Raw genomic sequence first — 24,376 nt, 5'->3', positions numbered from 1 at the left:
TGATTCACTTTGGTAAGAGTAACAAAAAGACGGGGTACTGGGCTAATGGTTGGATATTTGGTAGTGTGGATGAGCAGAGGGATCTTGGTGTCCATGTACACAGATCTCTGAAAGTTGCCACCCAGGTAAATAGTGCGGTGAAGAAGGCATATGGCGTACTGGCTTTTATTGGTAGAGAAATTGAGTTCCGGAGCCCTAAAGTCATGTTGCAGTTGTATAAGACTCTGGTGGGCCGCATCTAGAGTATTGTGTGCAGTTTTGGTCGCCATACTATAGGAAGGATGTGGAGGCACTGGAACGGGTGCAGAGGAGGTTTACCAGGATGTTGCCTGGTATGGTAGGAAGATCGTATGAGGAAAGGCTGAGGCACTTGGGGCTGTTTTCATTGGAGAAAAGAAGGTTTAGGGGTGACTTGATAGAGGTGTACAAGATGATTAGGGGTTTAGATAGGGTTGACCATGAGAACCTTTTTCCACGTGTGGAGTCAGCTATTACGAGGGGGCAAAGCTTTAAATTAAGGGGTGGTAGGTATAGGACAGATGTTAGGGGTAGGTTCTTTACTCAGTGAGTCGTGAGTTCATGGAATGCCCTGCCAGTAGCAGTGGTGGACTCTCCCTCTTTATGGGCATTTAAACGGGCATTGGATAGGCATATGGAGGATAGTGGGCTAGTGTAGGTTAGGTGGGCTTGGATCGGCGCAGCATCGAGGGCCAAAGGGCCTGTACTGCGCTGTATTCTTCTATGTTCTATGTTCTATAAATGGCTGAGGTTGCAACACTGGTCTCTCTTATCCTTCTTATCTTCTATTGTGACAATAAATCAAATCAATAAATCAGTTAAGCAATCCTCTATGTTAATAGACAAACTTTAACACCAGAGGTTCTTGTCTAATTAAATAACCTAATGTGTGGAACTCATCAAACATTTTCTGAAAACCCAAATATATTACATCCCCTTATTGGTATGGATTGAGGATTAGCTGTCTGACAGAAGGCAGAGAGTTGGGATAAAAGGTTCTTTTTCGGAATGGCAGCCGGTGACAAGTGGGGTCCCGCAGGGTTCTGTGTTGGTGCTGCAGCTGTTCACTTTATATGTTAGTGACCTGGATGAAGGGACTGGGGGCATTCTGGCGAAGTTCGCCGAGGATATGAAGAGGCAGGTAGTACTGAGGAGATGGGGAGGCTGCAGAAAGATTTAGACAGTTTAGGAGAGTGGTCCAGGAAATGGCTGATGAAATTCAACGTGAGCAAATACGAGGTCTTACACTTTGGAAAAAAGAATACAGGCATAGACTATTTTCTAAACAGTGAGAAAATTCATAAAGCTAAAGTACAAAGGGATCTGGGAATGCTAGTCCAGAATTCCCTGAAGGTTGATTTGCAGGTTGAGTCCGTGATTAAGAAAGCAAATGTAATGTTGTAATTTATCTCAAGAGGTTTGGAATATAAAAGCAGCGATGTGCTACTGAGACTTTATAAAGTTCTGGCTGGGCCCCATTTAGAATACTATGTCCAATTTTAGGCCCCACACCTTACTGGCACTGGAAGGACATACTGACACTGGTGCATGTCCAGCAGAGATTCACATGGATGATCCCTGGAATGGTAGGCCTAACATACGAAGAACGGCTGAGGATCCTGGGATTGTATTCATTAGAGTTTAGAAGGTTGAGGGGAGATCTAATAGGAATTTACAAGATAATGCATGGCTTGGAAAGGGTGGACCCTGGGAATGTGTTTCCGTTAGGCAGGGAGACTAGGACCCGTGGGCACAGCTTTAAAATTAGAGGGGGTCAATTTAGAATGGAAATGAGGAGACATTTCTTCAGCCAGAGTGTGGTGGGGCCTGTGGAATTCATCACCACGGAGCGCAGTGGAGGCTGGGACGCTAAATGTCTTCAAGGCAGAGATTGATAAATTCTTGATGTCACAAGGAATTAAGGGCTACGGGGAGAATGCGGGTAAGTGGAGTTGAAATGCCCATCAGCCATGATTGAATGGCGGAGTGGCCTCGATGGGCCGAATGGCCTTACTTCCGCTCCTATGTCTTATGGTCTATGGTCTTATTCGCCTTTATCTATCATGCTGGTTACCACCTCAAAGAATTCTGGTAGGTTTTTAAGGTATGATTTCCCCAATGTGAAGCCAGGCTGACTTTGCTTGCACATGTGATGTATTTCTAAATGCTCTGCTATTGCATCCTTTATAACAGACTCGAAAATCTTTTCAAATGTTAAACTAACTAGCCTCTCGTTACCTGCTTATTTTGTTTCTTTCACTTTTTAAATAAAAGTCAGTGCTTTTTCTGTCATTGTCTCTGATCAGTACTTGTCCTGTCACATACTCTGTGTCAGTGTTTGTCCTGTCACAAACTCTGTGTCAGTGTTTGTCCTGTCACTCTCTATTTCTGGGTCAGTGTTTGTCCTGTCACTCTCTCTCTCTGGGTCAGTGCTTGTCCTGTCACTCTCTCTCTCTCTCTCTCTCTCTCTGGGTCAGTACTTGTCCTGTCACAAACTCTGTGTCAGTGTTTGTCCTGTCACTCTCTATTTCTGGGTCAGTGTTTGTCCTGTCACTCTCTCTCTCTGGGTCAGTGCTTGTCCTGTCACTCTCTCTCTCTCTCTCTCTCTGGGTCAGTACTTGTCCTGTCACAAACTCTGGGTCAGTGTTTGTCCGGTCACTCTCACTTTAGGGGTCAGTGCTTGTCCTGTCTCTCTCTCTCTGGGTCAGTGTTTGTCCTGTCACTCTCCCTCTCTGGGTCAGTGCTTGTCCTGTCTCTCTCTCTCTGGGTCAGTGTTTGTCCTGTCACTCTCTCTCTCTGGGTCAGTGTTTGTCCTGTCACTCTCTCTCTGGGTCAGTGTTTGTCCTGTCTCTCTCTCTCTCTCTCTGGGTCAGTGTTTGTCCTGTCACTCCCTCTCTGGGTCTATGCTTGTCCTGTCATTCTCTCTCTGGGTCAGTGTATTTCCTGTGTGTGTGTGTCTTTCTCTCTGGGTCAGTGTTGTCCTGTCGCTCACTCTCTGTCTGGGTCAGTGCCTGTCCTGTCTCTCCCTCTCTGGGTCAGTGTTTGACATGTCACTCTCTCTCTGGGTCAGTGTTTGTCCTGTCATTCTCTCTCTCTGGGTCAGTGTTTGTCCTGCCTCTCTCTCTCCCGCTGGGTCAGTGTTTGTCCTGTGTCTCTCTCTCTCTCTCTCCCCCTCTCTCTCTCTCTGTGTCAGTGTTTGTCCGATTGCTCTCTCTCTGGGTCAGTGTTTGTCCTGTCGCTCACTCTCTGTCTGGGTCAGTGCCTGTCCTGTCTCTCCCTCTCTGGGTCAGTGTTTGACATGTCACTCTCTCTCTGGGTCAGCGTTTGTCCTGTCTCTCTCTCTCTCCCTCTCTCTCTCTCTGCGTCAGTGTTTGTCCGATTGCTCTCTCTCGGGGTCAGTGTTTGTCCTGTCACTCTCTCTCACCGTGTCAGTATTTGTCCTGTCTCTCTCTCTCACCGTGTCAGTATTTGTCCTGTCTCTCTCTCTCTCCCTCTAGGTCAGTGTTTGTCCTGTCACTCTCTCTCTGGGTCAGTGTTTGTCATGTCACTCTCTCTCTCTGGGTCAGTGTTTGTCCTGTCGCTCTCTCTCTGGGTCAGTGCTTGTCCTGTCTCTCTCTCTCTCTCTGGGTCAGTGTTTGTCCTGTCGCTCTCTCTCTGGGTCTATGCTTGTCCTGTCATTCTCTCTCTGGGTCAGTGTATTTCCTGTGTGTGTGTGTGTCTCTCTCTCTCTGGGTCAGTGTTTGTCCTGTCTCTTTCTCTCTGGGTCAGTGCTTGTCCTGTCTCTCTCTCTCTCTGGGTCAGTGCCTGTCCTGTCTCACCCTCTCTGGGTCAGTGTTTGACATGTCACTCTCTCTCTGGGTCAGCGTTTGTCCTGTCTCTCTCTCTCTCTGGGTCAGTTTTGTCCTGTGTCTCTCTCTCTCTGGGTCAGTGTTTGTCCTGTCTCTCTCTTTCTCTGGGTCAGTGCTTGTCCTGTCTCTCTCTCTGCGTCAGTGTTTGTCCTGTCTCTCTCTCTCCCTCTGGGTCAGTGTTTGTCCTGTCACTCTCTCTCTCTGGGTCAGTGTTTGTCCTGTCGCTCTCTCTCTGGGTCAGTGTTTGTCCTATCGCTCTCTCTCTGGGTCAGTGCTTGTCCTGTCATTCTCTCTCTGGGTCAGTGTATTTACAGTGTGTGTGTCTCTCTCTCTCTCTCTGGTTCAGTGCTTGTCCTGTCACTCTCTCTCTCTGGGTCAGTGTTTGTCCTGTCGCTCTCTCACTGGGTCTATGCTTGTCCTGTCATTCTCTCTCTGGGTCAGTGTATTTCCTGTGTGTGTGTCTCTCTCTCTCTCTGGGTCAGTGTTTGTCCTGTCGCTCTCTTTCTCTCTGGGTCAGTGTTTGTCTTGTCACTCCCTCTCTGGGTCTATGCTTGTCCTGTCATTCTCTCTCTGGGTCAGTGTATTTACAGTGTGTGTGTGTCTCTCTCTCTCTCTGGGTCAGTGTTTGTCTTGTCGCTCACTCTCTGTCTGGGTCAGTGCCTGTCCTGTCTCTCCCTCTCTGGGTCAGTGTTTGACATGTCACTCTCTCTCTGGGTCAGTGTTTGTCCTGTCACTCTCTCTCTCTGGGTCAGTGTTTGTCCTGTCTCTCTCTTTCTCTGGGTCAGTGCTTGTCCTGTCTCTCTCTCTCTGCGTCAGTGTTTTTCCTGTCTCTCTCTCTTTCTCTGGGTCAGTGCGTGCCCTGTCTCTCTCCCTCTCTCAGGGTCAGTGTTCCCTTCGCTCTCTCTATCTCTCTCTGGGTCAGTGTTTGTCCTGTCTATCTCTCTCTGTGTCAGTGCTTGTCCTGCCACTCTCTCTATCTGGGACAGTGTTTGTCCTGTCTCTCTCTGGGTAAGTGTTGGTCCTGTCTCTCTCAGTCTGGGTCAGTGTTTGTCCTGTCTCTCTCTCTCTCTCTGGATCAGTGTTTGTCCTGTGTCTCTCTCTCTCTCTGGGTCAGTGTTTGTCCTGTCACTCTCTCTCTCTGGGTCAGTGTTTGTCCTGTCGCTCTCTCTCGGGGTCAGTGCTTGTCCTGTCACTCTCTCTCTCTAGGTCAGTGTTTGTCCTGTCACTCTCTCTCACCGTGTCAGTATTTGTCCTGTCTCTCTCTCTCACCGTGTCAGTATTTGTCCTGTCTCTCTCTCTCTCCCTCTAGGTCAGTGTTTGTCCTGTCACTCTCTCTCTGGGTGAGTGTTTGTCGTGTCACTCTCTCTCTCTGGGTCAGTGTTTGTCATGTCACTCTCTCTCTGGGTCAGTGTTTGTCCTGTCGCTCTCTCTCTGGGTCAGTGCTTGTCCTGTCTCTCTCTCTCTCTGGGTCAGTGCTTGTCCTGTCTCTCTCTCTCTCTGGGTCAGTGTTTGTCCTGTCGCTCTCTCTCTGGGTCTATGCTTGTCCTGTCATTCTCTCTCTGGGTCAGTGTATTTCCTGTGTGTGTGTGTGTCTCTCTCTCTCTGGGTCAGTGTTTGTCCTGTCTCTTTCTCTCTGGGTCAGTGCTTGTCCTGTCTCTCTCTCTCTCTGGGTCAGTGCTTGTCCTGTCTCTCTCTCTCTCTGGGTCAGTGTTTGTCCTGTCGCTCTCTCTCTGGGTCAGTGCTTGTCCTGTCTCTCTCTCTCTGGGTCAGTGCTTGTCCTGTCTCTCTCTCTCTCTGGGTCAGTGTTTGTCCTGTCGCTCTCTCTCTGGGTCTATGCTTGTCCTGTCATTCTCTCTCTGGGTCAGTGTATTTCCTGTGTGTGTGTCTCTCTCTCTCTCTGGGTCAGTGTTTGTCCTGTCGCTCACTCTCTGTCTGGGTCAGTGCCTGTCCTGTCTCTCCCTCTCTGGGTCAGTGTTTGACATGTCACTCTCTCTCTGGGTCAGCGTTTGTCCTGTCTCTCTCTCTCTGGGTCAGTTTTGTTCTGTGTCTCTCTCTCTCTGGGTCAGTGTTTGTCCTGTCTCTCTCTTTCTCTGGGTCAGTGCCTGTCCTGTCGCTCTCTCTCTGCGTCAGTGTTTGTCCTGTCTCTCTCTCTCCCTCTGGGTCAGTGTTTGTCCTGTCACTCTCTCTCTCTGGGTCAGTGTTTGTCCTGTCGCTCTCTCTCTGGGTCAGTGTTTGTCCTATCGCTCTCTCTCTGGGTCAGTGCTTGTCCTGTCATTCTCTCTCTGGGTCAGTGTTTGTCCTGTCGCTCTCTCTCTCTGGGTCAGTGTTTGTCCTGTCACTCCCTCTCTTGGTCTATGCTTGTCCTGTCATTCTCTCTCTGGGTCAGTGTATTTACAGTGTGTGTGTGTCTCTCTCTCTCTCTGGGTCAGTGTTTGTCCTGTCGCTCACTCTCTGTCTGGGTCAGTGCCTGTCCTGTCTCTCCCTCTCTAGGTCAGTGTTTGACATGTCACTCTCTCTCTGGGTCAGTGTTTGTCCTGTCACTCTCTCTCTCTGGGTCAGTGTTTGTCCTGTCTCTCTCTTTCTCTGGGTCAGTGCTTGTCCTGTCTCTCTCTCTGCGTCAGTGTTTTTCCTGTCTCTCTCTCTTTCTCTGGGTCAGTGCTTGCCCTGTCTCTCCCTCTCTCAGGGTCAGTGTTCCCTTCGCTCTCTCTATCTCTCTCTGGGTCAGTGTTTGTCCTGTCACTCTCTCTCTCTGGGTCAGTGTTTGTCCTGTCTCTCTCTCTCTCTGGGTCAGTGCTTGTCCTGCCACTCTCTCTCTCTGGGACAGTGTTTGTCGTGTCTCTCTCTGGGTCAGTGTTGGTCCTGTCTCTCTCAGTCTGGGTCAGTGTTTGTCCTGTCTCTCTCTCTCTCTCTGGATCAGTGTTTGTCCTGTGTCTCTCTCTCTCTCTCTGGGTCAGTGTTTGTCCTGTCACTCTCTCTCTCTGGGTCAGTGTTTGTCCTGTCGCTCTCTCTCGGGGTCAGTGCATGTCCTGTCACTCTCTCTCTCTAGGTCAGTGTTTGTCCTGTCACTCTCTCTCTGGGTCAGGGTTTGTCCTGTCACTCTCTCTCTCTCTCTGGGTCAGTGTTTGTACTCTCTCTCTCTCTCTCTCTCTCTCTGTGTCAGTGTTTGTCCTGTCACTCTCTCACTCTGGGTCAGTGTTTGTTCTGTGTCTCTCTCTCTCTCTGGGATAGTGCATGTCCTATGTCTCTCTCTCTCTGGGTCAGTGTTTGTCCTGTCTCTCTCTCTCTCTCTCTGGGTCAGAGTTTGTCCTGTCACTCCCTCTCTGGGTCTATGCTTGTCCTGTCATTCTCCCTCTGGGTCAGTGTATTTCCTGTGTGTGTGTGTCTTTCTCTCTGGGTCAGTGTTGTCCTGTCGCTCACTCTCTGTCTGGGTCAGTGCCTGTCCTGTCTCTCCCTCTCTGGGTCAGTGTTTGACTTGTCACTCTCTCTCTGGGTCAGTGTTTGTCCTGTCACGCTCTCTCTCTGGGTCAGTGTTTGTCCTGTCTCTCTCTCTCCCGCTGGGTCAGTGTTTGTCCTGTCTCTCTCTCTCTCTCTGGGTCAGTGCTTGTCCTGTCTCTCTCTCTCTCTCTCTCTCTCTGCGTCAGTGTTTGTCCGATTGCTCTCTCTCGGGGTCAGTGTTTGTCCTGTCACTCTCTCTCACCGTGTCAGTATTTGTCCTGTCTCTCTCTCTCACCGTGTCAGTATTTGTCCTGTCTCTCTCTCTCTCTCTCTCTCCCTCTGGGTCAGTGTTTGTCCTGTCACTCTCTCTCTGGGTCAGTGCTTGTCCTGTCTCTCTCTCTCTCTGGGTCAGTGCTTGTCCTGTCTCTCTCTCTCTCTGGGTCAGTGTTTGTCCTGTCGCTCTCTCTCTGGGTCAGTGCTTGTCCTGTCTCTCTCTCTCTCTGGGTCAGTGCTTGTCCTGTCTCTCTCTCTCTCTGGGTCAGTGTTTGTCCTGTCGCTCTCTCTCTGGGTCTATGCTTGTCCTGTCATTCTCTCTCTGGGTCAGTGTATTTCCTGTGTGTGTGTGTGTCTCTCTCTCTGGGTCAGTGTTTGTCCTGTCTCTTTCTCTCTGGGTCAGTGCTTGTCCTGCCTCTCTCTCTCTCTGGGTCAGTGCTTGTCCTGTCTCTCTCTCTCTCTGGGTCAGTGTTTGCCCTGTCGCTCTCTCTCTGGGTCAGTGCGTGTCCTGTCTCTCTCTCTCTCTGGGTCAGTGCTTGTCCTGTCTCTCTCTCTCTCTGGGTCAGTGTTTGTCCTGTCGCTCTCTCTCTGGGTCTATGCTTGTCCTGTCATTCTCTCTCTGGGTCAGTGTATTTCCTGTGTGTGTGTGTGTCTCTCTCTCTGGGTCAGTGTTTGTCCTGTCGCTCACTCTCTGTCTGGGTCAGTGCCTGTCCTGTCTCTCCCTCTCTGGGTCAGTGTTTGACATGTCACTCTCTCTCTTGGTCAGCGTTTGTCCTGTCTCTCTCTCTCTCTGGGTCAGTTTTGTCCTGTGTCTCTCTCTCTCTGGGTCAGTGTTTGTCCTGTCTCTCTCTATCTCTGGGTCAGTGTTTGTCCTGTCTCTCTCTCTCCCTCTGGGTCAGTGTTTGTCCTGTCACTCTCTCTCTCTCTGGGTCAGTGTTTGTCCTGTCGCTCTCTCTCTGGGTCAGTGTTTGTCCTGTCACTCCCTCTCTGGGTCTATGCTTGTCCTGTCATTCTCTCTCTGGGTCAGTGTATTTACAGTGTGTGTGTGTCTCTCTCTCTCTCTCTGGGTCAGTGTTTGTCCTGTCGCTCACTCTCTGTCTGGGTCAGTGCCTGTCCTGTCTCTCCCTCTCTGGGTCAGTGTTTGACTTGTCACTCTCTCTCTGGGTCAGTGTTTGTCCTGTCACTCTCTCTCTCTGGGTCAGTGTTTGTCCTGTCTCTCTCTTTCTCTGGGTCAGTGCTTGTCCTGTCTCTCTCTCTGCGTCAGTGTTTGTCCTGTCACTCGCACTCTCCGGGTCAGTGTTTGTCCTGTCTCTCTATCTGGGTCAGTGCTTGTCCTGTCACTCTCTATGTGGGTCTATGCTTGTCCTGTCATTCTCTCTCTGGGTCAGTGTATTTCCTGTGTGTGTGTGTCTCTCTCTCTCTCTCTGGGTCAGTGTTTGTCCTGTCGCTCACTCTCACCTTCTGGGTCAGTGTTTGTCCTGTGTCTCTCTCTCTCTCTGGTTCAGTGTTTGACCCCTCTCTCTCTCTCTCTCTCTCTCTCTCTCTCTGCGTCAGTGTTTGTCCGATTGCTCTCTCTCGGGGTCAGTGTTTGTCCTGTCACTCTCTCTCACCGTGTCAGTATTTGTCCTGTCTCTCTCTCTCACCGTGTCAGTATTTGTCCTGTCTCTCTCTCTCTCCCTCTAGGTCAGTGTTTGTCCTGTCACTCTCTCTCTGGGTCAGTGTTTGTCCTGTCACTCTCTCTCTCTGGGTCAGTGTTTGTCATGTCACTCTCTCTCTCTGGGTCAGTGTTTGTCCTGTCGCTCTCTCTCTGGGTCAGTGCTTGTCCTGTCTCTCTCTCTCTCTCTCTCTGGGTCAGTGTTTGTCCTGTCGCTCTCTCTCTGGGTCTATGCTTGTCCTGTCATTCTCTCTCTGGGTCAGTGTATTTCCTGTGTGTGTGTGTGTGTCTCTCTCTCTCTGGGTCAGTGTTTGTCCTGTCTCTTTCTCTCTGGGTCAGTGCTTGTCCTGTCTCTCTCTCTCTCTGGGTCAGTGCTTGTCCTGTCTCTCTCTCTCTCTGGGTCAGTGTTTGTCCTGTCGCTCTCTCTCTGGGTCAGTGCTTGTCCTGTCTCTCTCTCTCTCTGGGTCAGTGCTTGTCCTGTCTCTCTCTCTCTCTCTGGGTCAGTGTTTGTCCTGTCGCTCTCTCTCTGGGTCTATGCTTGTCCTGTCATTCTCTCTCTGGGTCAGTGTATTTCCTGTGTGTGTGTGTGTCTCTCTCTCTCTGGGTCAGTGTTTGTCCTGTCGCTCACTCTCTGTCTGGGTCAGTGCCTGTCCTGTCTCACCCTCTCTGGGTCAGTGTTTGACATGTCACTCTCTCTCTGGGTCAGCGTTTGTCCTGTCTCTCTCTCTCTCTGGGTCAGTTTTGTCCTGTGTCTCTCTCTCTCTGGGTCAGTGTTTGTCCTGTCTCTCTCTTTCTCTGGGTCAGTGCTTGTCCTGTCTCTCTCTCTGCGTCAGTGTTTGTCCTGTCTCTCTCTCTCCCTCTGGGTCAGTGTTTGTCCTGTCACTCTCTCTCTCTGGGTCAGTGTTTGTCCTGTCGCTCTCTCTCTGGGTCAGTGTTTGTCCTGTCACTCCCTCTCTGGGTCTATGCTTGTCCTGTCATTCTCTCTCTGGGTCAGTGTATTTACAGTGTGTGTGTGTCTCTCTCTCTCTCTGGGTCAGTGTTTGTCATGTCACTCTCTCTCTCTGGGTCAGTGTTTGTCCTGTCGCTCTCTCTCTCTCTGGGTCAGTGTTTGTCCTGTCGCTCTCTCTCTGGGTCTATGCTTGTCCTGTCATTCTCTCTCTGGGTCAGTGTATTTCCTGTGTGTGTGTCTCTCTCTCTCTGGGTCAGTGTTTGTCTTGTCGCTCACTCTCTGTCTGGGTCAGTGCCTGTCCTGTCTCTCCCTCTCTGGGTCAGTGTTTGAAATGTCACTCTCTCTCTGGGTCAGTGTTTGTCCTGTCACTCTCTCTCTCTGGGTCAGTGCGTGCCCTGTCTCTCTCCCTCTCTCAGGGTCAGTGCTTGTCCTGTCTCTCTCTCTCTGCGTCAGTGTTTTTCCTGTCTCTCTCTCTTTCTCTGGGTCAGTGCGTGCCCTGTCTCTCTCCCTCTCTCAGGGTCAGTGTTCCCTTCGCTCTCTCTATCTCTCTCTGGGTCAGTGTTTGTCCTGTCTATCTCTCTCTGGGTCAGTGCTTGTCCTGCCACTCTCTCTATCTGGGACAGTATTTGTCCTGTCTCTCTCTGGGTCAGTGTTGGTCCTGTCTCTCTCAGTCTGGGTCAGTGTTTGTCCTGTCTCTCTCTGTCTCTCTGGATCAGTGTTTGTCCTGTGTCTCTCTCTCTCTCTGGGTCAGTGTTTGTCCTGTCACTCTCTCTCTCTGGGTCAGTGTTTGTCCTGTCGCTCTCTCTCGGGGTCAGTGCTTGTCCTGTCACTCTCTCTCTCTAGGTCAGTGTTTGTCCTGTCACTCTCTCTCACTGTGTCAGTATTTGTCCTGTCTCTCTCTCTCACCATGTCAGTATTTGTCCTGTCTCTCTCTCTCTCCCTCTAGGTCAGTGTTTGTCCTGTCACTCTGTCTCTGGGTGAGTGTTTGTCCTGTCACTCTCTCTCTCTGGGTCAGTGTTTGTCCTGTCGCTCTCTCTCTGGGTCAGTGCTTGTCCTGTCTCTCTCTCTCTCTGGGTCAGTGCTTGTCCTGTCTCTCTCTCTCTCTGGGTCAGTGTTTGTCCTGTCGCTCTCTCTCTGGGTCTATGCTTGTCCTGTCATTCTCTCTCTGGGTCAGTGTATTTCCTGTGTGTGTGTGTCTCTCTCTCTCTCTGGGTCAGTGTTTGTCCTGTCTCTTTCTCTCTGGGTCAGTGCTTGTCCTGTCTCTCTCTCTCTCTGGGTCAGTGCTTGTCCTGTCTCTCTCTCTCTCTGGGTCAGTGTTTGTCCAGTCGCTCTCTCTCTGGGTCAGTGCTTGTCCTGTCTCTCTCTCTCTCTGGGTCAGTGCTTGTCCTGTCTCTCTCTCTCTCTGGGTCAGTGTTTGTCCTGTCGCTCTCTCTCTGGGTCTATGCTTGTCCTGTCATTCTCTCTCTGGGTCAGTGTATTTCCTGTGTGTGTGTCTCTCTCTCTCTCTGGGTCAGTGTTTGTCCTGTCGCTCACTCTCTGTCTGGGTCAGTGCCTGTCCTGTCTCTCCCTCTCTGGGTCAGTGTTTGACATGTCACTCTCTCTGGGTCAGCGTTTGTCCTGTCTCTCTCTCTCTGGGTCAGTTTTGTTCTGTGTCTCTCTCTCTCTGGGTCAGTGTTTGTCCTGTCTCTCTCTTTCTCTGGGTCAGTGCTTGTCCTGTCTCTCTCTCTGCGTCAGTGTTTGTCCTGTCTCTCTCTCTCCCTCTGGGTCAGTGTTTGTCCTGTCACTCTCTCTCTCTGGGTCAGTGTTTGTCCTGTCGCTCTCTCTCTGGGTCAGTGTTTGTCCTATCGCACTCTCTCTGGGTCAGTGCTTGTCCTGTCATTCTCTCTCTGGGTCAGTGTTTGTCCTGTTGCTCTCTCTCTCTGGGTCAGTGTTTGTCCTGTCACTCCCTCTCTTGGTCTATGCTTGTCCTGTCATTCTCTCTCTGGGTCAGTGTATTTACAGTGTGTGTGTGTCTCTCTCTCTCTCTGGGTCAGTGTTTGTCCTGTCGCTCACTCTCTGTCTGGGTCAGTGCCTGTCCTGTCTCTCCCTCTCTAGGTCAGTGTTTGACATGTCACTCTCTCTCTGGATCAGTGTTTGTCCTGTCACTCTCTCTCTCTGGGTCAGTGTTTGTCCTGTCTCTCTCTCTCTCTGGGTCAGTGCTTGTCCTGCCACTCTCTCTCTCTGGGACAGTGTTTGTCCTGTCTCTCTCTGGGTCAGTGTTGGTCCTGTCTCTCTCAGTCTGGGTCAGTGTTTGTCCTGTCTCTCTCTCTCTCTCTGGATCAGTGTTTGTCCTGTGTCTCTCTCTCTCTCTCTGGGTCAGTGTTTGTCCTGTCACTCTCTCTCTCTGGGTCAGTGTTTGTCCTGTCGCTCTCTCTCGGGGTCAGTGCATGTCCTGTCACTCTCTCTCTCTAGGTCAGTGTTTGTCCTGTCACTCTCTCTCTGGGTCAGGGTTTGTCCTATCACTCTCTCTCTCTCTCTGGGTCAGTGTTTGTACTCTCTCTCTCTCTCTCTCTCTCTGTGTCAGTGTTTGTCCTGTCACTCTCTCACTCTGGGTCAGTGTTTGTTCTGTGTCTCTCTCTCTCTCTGGGATAGTGCATGTCCTATGTCTCTCTCTCTCTGGGTCAGTGTTTGTCCTGCCTCTCTCTCTCTCTCTCTGGGTCAGAGTTTGTCCTGTCACTCCCTCTCTGGGTCTATGCTTGTCCTGTCATTCTCCCTCTGGGTCAGTGTATTTCCTGTGTGTGTGTGTCTTTCTCTCTGGGTCAGTGTTGTCCTGTCGCTCACTCTCTGTCTGGGTCAGTGCCTGTCCTGTCTCTCCCTCTCTGGGTCAGTGTTTGACATGTCACTCTCTCTGTGGGTCAGTGTTTGTCCTGTCTCTCTCTCTCCCGCTGGGTCAGTGTTTGTCCTGTCTCTCTCTCTCTCTCTGGGTCAGTGCTTGTCCTGTCTCTCTCTCTCTCTCTCTCTCTCTGCGTCAGTGTTTGTCCGATTGCTCTCTCTCGGGGTCAGTGTTTGTCCTGTCACTCTCTCTCACCGTGTCAGTATTTGTCCTGTCTCTCTCTCTCACCGTGTCAGTATTTGTCCTGTCTCTCTCTCTCTCTCTCTCCCTCTGGGTCAGTGTTTGTCCTGTCACTCTCTCTCTCTGGGTCAGTGTTTGTCCTGTCGCTCTCTCTCTGGGTCAGTGCTTGTCCTGTCTCTCTCTCTCTCTGGGTCAGTGTTTGTCCTGTCACTCTCTCTCTCTGGGTCAGTGTTTGTCCTGTCTCTCTCTCTCTCTGGGTCAGTGCTTGTCCTGCCACTCTCTCTCTCTGGGACAGTGTTTGTCCTGTCTCTCTCTGGGTCAGTGTTGGTCCTGTCTCTCTCAGTCTGGGTCAGTGTTTGTCCTGTCTCTCTCTCTCTCTCTGGATCAGTGTTTGTCCTGTGTCTCTCTCTCTCTCTCTGGGTCAGTGTTTGTCCTGTCACTCTCTCTCTCTGGGTCAGTGTTTGTCCTGTCGCTCTCTCTCGGGGTCAGTGCATGTCCTGTCACTCTCTCTCTCTAGGTCAGTGTTTGTCCTGTCACTCTCTCTCTGGGTCAGGGTTTGTCCTATCACTCTCTCTCTCTCTCTGGGTCAGTGTTTGTACTCTCTCTCTCTCTCTCTCTCTCTCTGTGTCAGTGTTTGTCCTGTCACTCTCTCACTCTGGGTCAGTGTTTGTTCTGTGTCTCTCTCTCTCTCTGGGATAGTGCATGTCCTATGTCTCTCTCTCTCTGGGTCAGTGTTTGTCCTGCCTCTCTCTCTCTCTCTCTGGGTCAGAGTTTGTCCTGTCACTCCCTCTCTGGGTCTATGCTTGTCCTGTCATTCTCCCTCTGGGTCAGTGTATTTCCTGTGTGTGTGTGTCTTTCTCTCTGGGTCAGTGTTGTCCTGTCGCTCACTCTCTGTCTGGGTCAGTGCCTGTCCTGTCTCTCCCTCTCTGGGTCAGTGTTTGACATGTCACTCTCTCTGTGGGTCAGTGTTTGTCCTGTCTCTCTCTCTCCCGCTGGGTCAGTGTTTGTCCTGTCTCTCTCTCTCTCTCTGGGTCAGTGCTTGTCCTGTCTCTCTCTCTCTCTCTCTCTCTCTGCGTCAGTGTTTGTCCGATTGCTCTCTCTCGGGGTCAGTGTTTGTCCTGTCACTCTCTCTCACCGTGTCAGTATTTGTCCTGTCTCTCTCTCTCACCGTGTCAGTATTTGTCCTGTCTCTCTCTCTCTCTCTCTCCCTCTGGGTCAGTGTTTGTCCTGTCACTCTCTCTCTCTGGGTCAGTGTTTGTCCTGTCGCTCTCTCTCTGGGTCAGTGCTTGTCCTGTCTCTCTCTCTCTCTGGGTCAGTGCTTGTCCTGTCTCTCTCTCTCTCTGGGTCAGTGTTTGTCCTGTCGCTCTCTCTCTGGGTCAGTGCTTGTCCTGTCTCTCTCTCTCTCTGGATCAGTGCTTGTCCTGTCTCTCTCTCTCTCTGGGTCAGTGTTTGTCCTGTCGCTCTCTCTCTGGGTCTATGCTTGTCCTGTCATTCTCTCTCTGGGTCAGTGTATTTCCTGTGTGTGTGTGTGTCTCTCTCTCTGGGTCAGTGTTTGTCCTGTCTCTTTCTCTCTGGGTCAGTGCTTGTCCTGTCTCTCTCTCTCTCTGGGTCAGTGTATTTCCTGTGTGTGTGTGTCTCTCTCTCTCTGGGTCAGTGTTTGTCCTGTCGCTCACTCTCTGTCTGGGTCAGTGCCTGTCCTGTCTCTCTCTCTCTGGGTCAGTGTTTGTCCTGTCGCTCTCTCTCTGGGTCTATGCTTGTCCTGTCATTCTCTCTCTGGGTCAGTGTATTTCCTGTGTGTGTGTGTGTCTCTCTCTCTGGGTCAGTGTTTGTCCTGTCTCTTTCTCTCTTGGTCAGCGTTTGTCCTGTCTCTCTCTCTCTCTGGGTCAGTTTTGTCCTGTGTCTCTCTCTCTCTGGGTCAGTGTTTGTCCTGTCTCTCTCTATCTCTGGGTCAGTGTTTGTCCTGTCTCTCTCTCTCCCTCTGGGTCAGTGTTTGTCCTGTCACTCTCTCTCTCTGGGTCAGTGTTTGTCCTGTCGCTCTCTCTCTGGGTCAGTGCTTGTCCTGTCTCTCTCTCTCTCTGGGTCAGTGCTTGTCCTGTCTCTCTCTCTCTGGGTCAGTGTATTTACAGTGTGTGTGTCTCTCTCTCTCTCTGGGTCAGTGTTTGTCCTGTCGCTCACTCTCTGTCTGGGTCAGTGCCTGTCCTGTCTCTCCCTCTCTGGGTCAGTGTTTGACTTGTCACTCTCTCTCTGGGTCAGTGTTTGTCCTGTCACTCTCTCTCTCTGGGTCAGTGTTTGTCCTGTCTCTCTCTTTCTCTCGGTCAGTGCTTGTCCTGTCATTCTCTCTCTGCGTCAGTGTATTTCCTGTGTGTGTGTGTCTCTCTCTCTCTCTCTGGGTCAGTGTTTGTCCTGTCGCTCACTCTCACCTTCTGGGTCAGTGTTTGTCCTGTGTCTCTCTCTCTCTCTGGTTCAGTGTTTGACCCCTCTCTCTCTCTCTCTCTCTCTCTCTCTCGGTCAGTGTTTGTCCTATTGCTCTCTCTCGGGGTCAGTGCTTGTCCTGTCACTCTCTCTCACCATGTCAGTATTTGTCCTATCTCTCTCTCTCTCTCTCTTTCTCTGGGTCAGTGCGTGCCCTGTCTCTCCCTCTCTCTGGGTCAGTGTTCCCTTCGCTCTCTCTATCTCTCTCTGGGTCAGTGTTTGTCCTGTCTATCTCTCTCTGGGTCAGTGCTTGTCCTGCCACTCTCTCTCTCTGGGACAGTGTTTGTCCTGTCTCTCTCTGGGTCAGTGTTGGTCCTGTCTCTCTCAGTCTGGGTCAGTGTTTGTCCTGTCTCTCTCTCTCTCTGGGTCAGTGTTTGTCCTGTGTCTCTCTCTCTCTCTGGGTCAGTGTTTGTCCTGTCACTCTCTCTCTCTGGGTCAGTGTTTGTCCTGTCACTCTCTCACTGGGTCAGTGTTTGTCCTGTCAATCACTCTGTCTCTGGGTCAGTGTTTGTTCTGTTACTCGCTCTGGGTCAGTGCATGTCCTCTCATTCTCTCTCTGGGTCAGTGTTTGTCCTGTGTCTCTCTCTCTCGCTCTCTGGGTCAGTGCCTGTCCTGTCACTCTCTCTCTCTGGATCAGTGTTTGTCCTGTCGCTCTCTCTCGGGGTCAGTGCTTGTCCTGTCACTCTCTCTCTCTAGGTCAGTGTTTGTCCTGTCACTCTCTCTCTGGGTCAGTGTTTGTCCTCTCTCTCTCTCTCTCTCTCTCTCTGGGTCAGTGTTTGTCCTGTCTGTCTCTCTCTCTCTCTGCCTCTCGGTCAGTCTTTGTCCTGTCCCTCTCTCTCTGGGTCAGTGTTTGTCCTGTCTCTCTCTCTCTCTCTCTCTCTGGGTCAGTGTTTGTCCTGTCTCTCTCTCTCTCTCTCTCCCTCTCGGTCAGTCTTTGTCCTGTCCCTCTCTCTCTGGGTCAGTGTTTGTCCTGTCACTCTCTCTCTGGGTCAGTGTTTGTCCTGTCACTCGCACTCTCTGGGTCAGTGTTTGTCCTGTCACTCTCTCTCACCGTGTCTGTGTTTGTCCTGTCACTCTCTCTCTGGGTCAGTGTTTGTCCTGTCACTCGCACTCTCGGGGTCAGTGTTTGTCCTGTCACTCTCTCTCACTGTGTCTGTGTTTGTCCTGTCACTTACTCTCTCTCCCTCCCTCCCTCTAGGTCAGTGTTTGTCCTGTCACTCTCTCTCTCTGGGTCAGTGCTGTCCTGTCACTCACTCTGGGTCAGTGTTTGTCCTGTCACTTACTCTCTGGATCAGTGTTTGTCCTGTCTCTCACTCTCTGGGTCAGTGTTTGTCCTGTCACTCTCTCTCTCTCTGGGTCAGTGTTTGTCCTGTCACTCACTCTCTGGGTCAGTGTTTGTCCTGTCTCTCTCTCTCTCTCTCTGGTCAGTGTTTGTCCTGTCACTCTCTCTCTGGGTCAGGGTTTGTCCTGTCACTCTCTCTCTCTCTGGGTCAGTGTTTGTACTCTCTCTCTCTCTCTCTCTCTGTGTCAGTGCTTGTCCTGTCTCTCTCTCTGCGTCAGTGTTTGTCCTGTCTCTCTCTCTCCCTCTGGGTCAGTGTTTGTCCTGTCACTCTCTCTCTCTGGGTCAGTGTTTGTCCTATCGCTCTCTCTCTGGGTCAGTGCTTGTCCTGTCATTCTCTCTCTGGGTCAGTGTATTTACAGTGTGTGTGTGTCTCTCTCTCTCTCTGGGTCAGTGCTTGTCCTGTCACTCTCTCTCTCTGGGTCAGTGTTTGTCCTGTCGCTCTCTCTCTCTCTGGGTCAGTGTTTGTCCTGTCACTCCCTCTATGGGTCTATGCTTGTCCTGTCATTCTCTCTCTGGGTCAGTGTATTTACAGTGTGTGTGTGTCTCTCTCTCTCTGGGTCAGTGTTTGTCCTGTCGCTCACTCTCTGTCTGGGTCAGTGCCTGTCCTGTCTCTCCCTCTCTGGGTCAGTGTTTGACTTGTCACTCTCTCTCTGGGTCAGTGTTTGTCCAGTCACTCTCTCTCTCTGGGTCAGTGTTTGTCCTGTCTCTCTCTTTCTCTGGGTCAGTGCTTGTCCTGTCTCTCTCTCTGCGTCAGTGTTTGTCCTGTCTCTCTCTCTTTCTCTGGGTCAGTGCGTGCCCTGTCTCTCCCTCTCTCTGGGTCAGTGTTCCCTTCGCTCTCTCTATCTCTCTCTGGGTCAGTGTTTGTCCTGTCTATCTATCTCTGGGTCAGTGCTTGTCCTGCCACTCTCTCTCTCTGGGACAGTGTTTGTCCTGTCTCTCTCTGGGTCAGTGTTGGTCCTGTCTCTCTCAGTCTGGGTCAGTGTTTGTCCTGTCTCTCTCTCTCTCTGGGTCAGTGTTTGTCCTGTGTCTCTCTCTCTCTCTGGGTCAGTGTTTGTCCTGTCACTCTCTCTCTCTGGGTCAGTGTTTGTCCTGTCACTCTCTCACTGGGTCAGTGTTTGTCCTGTCAATCACTCTGTCTCTGGGTCAGTGTTTGTTCTGTTACTCGCTCTGGGTCAGTGCATGTCCTCTCATTCTCTCTCTGGGTCAGTGTTTGTCCTGTGTCTCTCTCTCTCGCTCTCTGGGTCAGTGTTTGTCCTGTCACTCCCTCTCTGGGTCTATGCTTGTCCTGTCATTCTCCCTCTGGGTCAGTGTATTTCCTGTGTGTGTGTGTCTTTCTCTCTGGGTCAGTGTTGTCCTGTCGCTCACTCTCTGTCTGGGTCAGTGCCTGTCCTGTCTCTCCCTCTCTGGGTCAGTGTTTGACATGTCACTCTCTCTCTGGGTCAGTGTTTGTTGTGTCATTCTCTCTCTCTGGGTCAGTGTTTGTCCTGTCTCTCTCTCTCCCGCTGGGTCAGTGTTTGTCCTGTGTCTCTCTCTCTCTCCCTCTCTCTCTCTCTCTGGGTCAGTGTTTGTCCGATTGCTCTCTCTCGGGGTCAGTGTTTGTCCTGTCACTCTCTCTCACCGTGTCAGTATTTGTCCTGTCTCTCTCTCTCACCGTGTCAGTATTTGTCCTGTCTCTCTCTCTCCCTCTAGGTCAGTTTGTCCTGTCACTCTCTCTCTGGGTCAGTGTTTGTCCTGTCTCTCTCTCTCTCTGGGTCAGTGCTTGTCCTGTCTCTCTCTCTCTCTCTCTGCGTCAGTGTTTGTCCGATTGCTCTCTCTCGGGGTCAGTGTTTGTCCTGTCACTCTCTCTCACCGTGTCAGTATTTGTCCTGTCTCTCTCTCTCACCGTGTCAGTATTTGTCCTGTCTCTCTCCCTCTCTCTCTCTCTCTCTCCCTCTGGGTCAGTGTTTGTCCTGTCACTCTCTCTCTCTGGGTCAGTGTTTGTCCTGTCACTCTTTCTCTCTGGGACATTGTTTGTCCTGTCTCTCTCTGGGTCAGTGTTGGTCCTGTCTCTCTCAGTCTGGGTCAGTGTTTGTCCTGTCTCTCTCTCTCTCTGGGTCAGTGTTTGTCCTGTGTCTCTCTCTCTCTCTGGGTCAGTGTTTGTCCTGTCACTCTCTCTCTCTGGGTGAGTGTTTGTCCTGTCACTCTCTCTCTCTAGGTCAGTGTTTGTCCTGTCACTCTCTCTCTGGGTCAGTGTTTGTCCTCGCTCTCTCTCTCTCTCTCTGGGTCAGTGTTTGTCCTGTCTGTCTCTCTCTCTCTCTCTCCCTCTCGGTCAGTCTTTGTCCTGTCCCTCTCTCTTTGGGTCAGTGTTTGTCCTCTCTCTCTCTCTCTCTCTCTCTGGGTCAGTGTTTGTCCTCTATCTCTCTCTCTCTCTCTCGGTCAGTCTTTGTCCTGTCCCTCTCTCTCTGGGTCAGTGTTTGTCCTGTCACTCTCTCTCTGGGTCAGTGTTTGTCCTGTCACTCGCACTCTCTGGGTCAGTGTTTGTCCTGTCACTCTCTCTCACCGTGTCTGTGTTTGTCCTGTCACTCTCCCTCTAGGTCAGTGTTTGTCCTGTCACTCTCTCTCTGGGTCAGTGTTTGTCCTCGCTCTCTCTCTCTCTCTCTGGGTCAGTGTTTGTCCTGTCTGTCTCTCTCTCTCTCTCCCTCTCGGTCAGTCTTTGTCCTGTCCCTCTCTCTCTGGTTCAGTGTTTGTCCTCTCTCTCTCTCTCTCTCTCTCTCTGGGTCAGTGTTTGTCCTCTCTCTCTCTCTCTCTCTCTCGGTCAGTCTTTGTCCTGTCCCTCTCTCTCTGGGTCAGTGTTTGTCCTGTCACTCTCTCTCTGGGTCAGTGTTTGTCCTGTCACTCGCACTCTCTGGGTCAGTGTTTGTCCTGTCACTCTCTCTCACCGTGTCTGTGTTTGTCCTGTCACTCTCCCTCTAGGTCAGTGTTTGTCCTGTCACTCTCTCTCTGGGTCAGGGTTTGTCCTGTCACTCTCTCTCTCTCTGGGTCAGTGTTTGTACTCTCTCTCTCTCTCTCTCTCTCTCTGTGTCAGTGTTTGTCCTGTCACTCTCTCACTCTGGGTCAGTGTTTGTTCTGTGTCTCTCTCTCTCTCTCTCTCTCTGGGTTAGTGCATGTCCTATGTCTCTCTCTCTCTGGGTCAGTGTTTGTCCTGCCTCTCTCTCTCTCTCTCTGGGTCAGTGTTTGTCCTGTCATTCTCTCTCTGGGTCAGTGTTTGTCCTGCCTCTCTCTCTCTCTCTCTCTCTCTCTCTGGGTCAGTGTTTGTCCTGTCACTCCCTCTCTGGGTCTATGCTTGTCCTGTCATTCTCCCTCTGGGTCAGTGTATTTCCTGTGTGTGTGTGTCTTTCTCTCTGGGTCAGTGTTGTCCTGTCACTCACTCTCTGTCTGGGTCAGTGCCTGTCCTGTCTCTCCCTCTCTGGGTCAGTGTTTGACATGTCACTCTCTCTCTGGGTCAGTGTTTGTCCTGTCACTCTCTCTCTCTGGGTCAGTGTTTGTCCTGTCTCTCTCTCTCCCGCTGGGTCAGTTTTTGTCCTGTGTGTCTCTCTCTCTCTCGGTCAGTCTTTGTCCTGTCTTTCTCTCTCTCTCTCTCTGCGTCAGTGTTTGTCCGATTGCTCTCTCTCGGGGTCAGTGTTTGTCCTGTCACTCTCTCTCACCGTGTCAGTATTTATCCTGTCTCTCTCTCTCTCTCTCCCTCTAGGTCAGTGTTTGTCCTGTCACTCTCTCCCTGGGTCAGTGTTTGTCCTGTCACTCTCTCTCTCTGGGTCAGTGTTTGTCCTGTCACTCTCTCTCTCTGGATCAGTGTTTGTCCTGTCGCTCTCTCTCTGGGTCAGTGCTTGTCCTGTCTCTCTGTCTCTCTGGGTCAGTGCTTGTCCTGTCTCTCTCTCTCTCTGGGTCAGTGTTTGTCCTGTCGCTCTCTCTCTGGGTCTATGCTTGTCCTGTCATTCTCTCTCTGGGTCAGTGTATTTCCTGTGTGTGTGTGTGTCTCTCTCTCTGGGTCAGTGTTTGTCCTGTCGCTCACTATCTGTCTGGGTCAGTGCCTGTCCTGTCTCTCCCTCTCTGGGTCAGTGTTTGACATGTCACTCTCTCTCTCTCTGGGTCAGCGTTTGTCCTGTCTCTCTCTCTCTCTCTGGGTCAGTTTTGTCCTGTGTCTCTCTCTCTGGGTCAGTGTTTGTCCTGTCTCTCTCTTTCTCTGGGTCAGTGCTTGTCCTGTCTCTCTCTCTGCGTCAGTGTTTGTCCTGTCTCTCTCTCTTTCTCTGGGTCAGTGCGTGCCCTGTCTCTCCCTCTCTCTGGGTCAGTGTTCCCTTCGCTCTCTCTATCTCTCTCTGGGTCAGTGTTTGTCCTGTCTCTCTCTTTCTCTGGGTCAGTGCTTGTCATCTCTCTCTCTCTGCGTCAGTGTTTGTCCTGTCTCTCTCTCTCCCTCTGGGTCAGTGTTTGTCCTGTCACTCTCTCTCTCTGGGTCAGTGTTTGTCCTGTCGCTCTCTCTCTGGGTCAGTGTTTGTCCTGTCGCTCTCTCTCTGGGTCAGTGCTTGTCCTGTCATTCTCTCTCTGGGTCAGTGTATTTACAGTGTGTGGGTGTCTCTCTCTCTCTCTGGGTCAGTGCTTGTCCTGTCACTCTCTCTCTCTGGGTCAGTGTTTGTCCTGTCGCTCTCTCTCTCTGGGTCAGTGTTTGTCCTGTCACTCCCTCTCTGGGTCTATGCTTGTCCTGTCATTCTCTCTCTGGGTCAGTTTATTTACAGTGTGTGTGTGTCTCTCTCTCTCTCTGGGTCAGTGTTTGTCCTGTCGCTCACTCTCTGTCTGGGTCAGTGCCTGTCCTGTCTCTCCCTCTCTGGGTCAGTGTTTGACATGTCACTCTCTCTCTGGGTCAGTGTTTGTCCTGTCACTCTCTCTCTCTGGGTCAGTGTTTGTCCTGTCTCTCTCTTTCTCTGGGTCAGTGCTTGTCCTGTCTCTCTCTCTGCGTCAGTGTTTGTCCTGTCACTCGCACTCTCTGGGTCAGTGTTTGTCCTGTCTCCTATCTGGGTCAGTGCTTGTCCTGTCACTCTCTATGTGGGTCTATGCTTGTCCTGTCATTCTCTCTCTGGGTCAGTGTATTTCCTGTGTGTGTGTGTCTCTCTCTCTCTCTCTGGGTCAGTGTTTGTCCTGTCGCTCACTCTCACTCTCTGGGTCAGTGTTTGTCCTGTGTGTCTCTCTCTCTCTGGTTCAGTGTTTGTCCTCTCTCTCTCTCTCTCGGTCAGTGTTTGTCCTATTGCTCTCTCTCGGGGTCAGTGCTTGTCCTGTCACTCTTTCTCACCATGTCAGTATTTGTCCTATCTCTCTCTCTCTCTCCCTCTAGGTCAGTGTTTGTCCTGTCACCGTCTCTTTGGGTCAGTGTTTGTCCTGTCTCTCTCTCTCTCCCTCTGGGTCAGTGTTTGTCCTGTCACTCCCTCTTTGGGTCTATGCTTGTCCTGTCATTCTCTCTCTGGGTCAGTGTATTTCTTGTGTGTGTGTGTGTGTGTGTGTCTCTCTCTGGGTCAGTGTTTGTCCTGTCGCTCACTCTCTGTCTGGGTCAGTGCCTGTATTGTCTCTCCCTCTCTGGGTCAGTGTTTGACATGTCACTCTCTCTCTGGTTCACTGTTTGTCCTGTCACTCTCTCTCTCTGGGTCAGTGTTTGTCCTGTGTCTCTCTCTCGGGTCAGTGTTTGTCCTGTCTCTCTCTTTCTCTGGGTCAGTGCTTGTCCTGTCTCTCTCTCTGCGTCAGTGTTTGTCCTGTCTCTCTCTCTCGGTCAGTGTTTGTCCTGTCACTCTCTCGGTCAGTGTTTGTCCTGTGACTGTCTCTCTGGGCCAGTGTTTGTTCTGTCAGTCTCTTTGTGTCAGTGACTGTCCTGTCTCTCTCTCTCTGCGTCAGTGTTTGTCCTGTCACTCTCTCTCTCTGGGTCAGCGTTTATCCTATCACTCTCTCTCTCTGGGTCACTGCTGTCCTGTCACTCTCTCTGGGTCAGTATTTGTCCTATCTGTCACTCTCTGGGCCAGTGTTTGTCCTGACTCACTCTCTCTCTCTCTCTGGGTCAGTGTTTGCCCTGTGTCTCTCTCTGTGTCCGTGTTTGTCCTGTCACTCTCTCTCTCTCTCTGGGTCAGTGCTTGTCCTTTCTCTCTCTCTGGGTCAGTGCTTGTCCTTTCTCTCTCTCTCTCTCTGGGTCAGTGTTTGTACTGTCTCTCTCTTGGTCAGTGTTTGTCCTGCCTCTACCTGTAACTCTCTCTGGGTCGGTGTTTGTTTTGTCACTCACTCTCTGGCTGCAGTGTTGCCAAACCTGAATCTTTTCAGTCCCACAGGATGGAGACGCATGCGCCTGTATCGGTGTGCTGGGGACGGGCTGAGGTGCTGCTGGAATGTGAGCTGAGAGCACTGCAGAGTGAGACGGCTCCGTCTCTGTGTCAGAGCCTGGGAAGGAGCACAATTCCGTGACAAGGTGTACGTGGCAATGAAGAGTTTTACCGCAGAATGTGCAGGAGAGGTGGTAGGAGGCGTGTCTGGTGCCTTTTCCTCTGCTGTGTTTTTGTTTCACTGGTAAGTCGGCGGAACTATTGTGACTATCTTCCACTTCCTCGTGGTCATGTTGCAAAAAAAGCCTGAACAAAGTTCAGGTTAAAAGTATGCTTGATTTATCAATGCTCCTGTTATGTTTTATTTTGTTAAATTAGGCAAATTTTATTGCTAAATTAGCATCCGAAAAGTCAGGCATGCAATTAGAAATTGTTGGAAAGGAAAGGTCTGCTTTCTCTCCACAGATTCTGCCAGATCTCCTTAGTTTTGTCCAGCAATTTCTGATTTTGTTTCTGATTTCCAGTTTATTTTTATGTTCAGACCCCAGCTGGATCATTCGGACCGAACAGTGACCCGATATCCTTTGATGTACCCGAGTTAATTTCGACAAAGATTAAACCTTCCAACACGGCCAGAGCTGCAGCTTTGTTTCTAAGTTTGATCACTAGCAGATTGGATTTAAGAGTATAAGTTTTTCTCTAGATTGGCAAAAGTCATTCAAAATTATTTCACTCGCTGTAAATGGCTTTTATTTGAGGAGGTGAAAGGTGCTCTGAATACACTTCTCCCCCTCCCCTTGTTTTTCTGTATTTTCCGTATCATTTTCAACTCATTGCATGGAACCGTCAATCATGCAAACCATCCAGGTCAGATAGAATAGGCAGGAACCTTCCTGAATTTGATTCTGGGGACACTCAATATCCGTACATCTGCTCTCGCGAGAGGAAATAAGTTTTGCATTACCTGGTATGAACGACACAGCACCCGGTTATAGTCCAACAGGTTT

At 50.9% G+C, this 24,376-nt stretch overlaps 1 protein-coding gene across 3 annotated transcripts in view; it reads left to right on the top strand.

The window, feature by feature from the left end:
* Positions 1-23,436: 23,436 nt before the first annotated feature.
* Positions 23,437-24,376, top strand: part of LOC122552826 (uncharacterized) — a 37,188-nt gene continuing 36,248 nt past the window's right edge. For 2 of the 3 annotated variants that reach the window (XM_087985911.1, XM_087985905.1), the window contains exon 1: positions 23,437-23,613. In XM_087985911.1, coding sequence (XP_087842037.1) covers positions 23,548-23,613 — 66 coding nt within the window. In that variant the 5' untranslated portion in view covers positions 23,437-23,547. The remainder of the gene's footprint in view (positions 23,614-24,376) is intronic. The other variant, XM_087985919.1, reaches the window with a different exon arrangement.

The sequence above is a fragment of the Chiloscyllium plagiosum genome, unplaced genomic scaffold (genome assembly GCF_037043375.1).
Source record: "Chiloscyllium plagiosum isolate Xiang-an unplaced genomic scaffold, Cpla_swu_hap1 HiC_scaffold_1, whole genome shotgun sequence".
NCBI lineage: Eukaryota > Metazoa > Chordata > Chondrichthyes > Orectolobiformes > Hemiscylliidae > Chiloscyllium > Chiloscyllium plagiosum.
The sequence above is the reverse complement of the archived record's forward strand: the minus strand, read 5'-3'. Positions and strand labels throughout refer to the sequence as shown.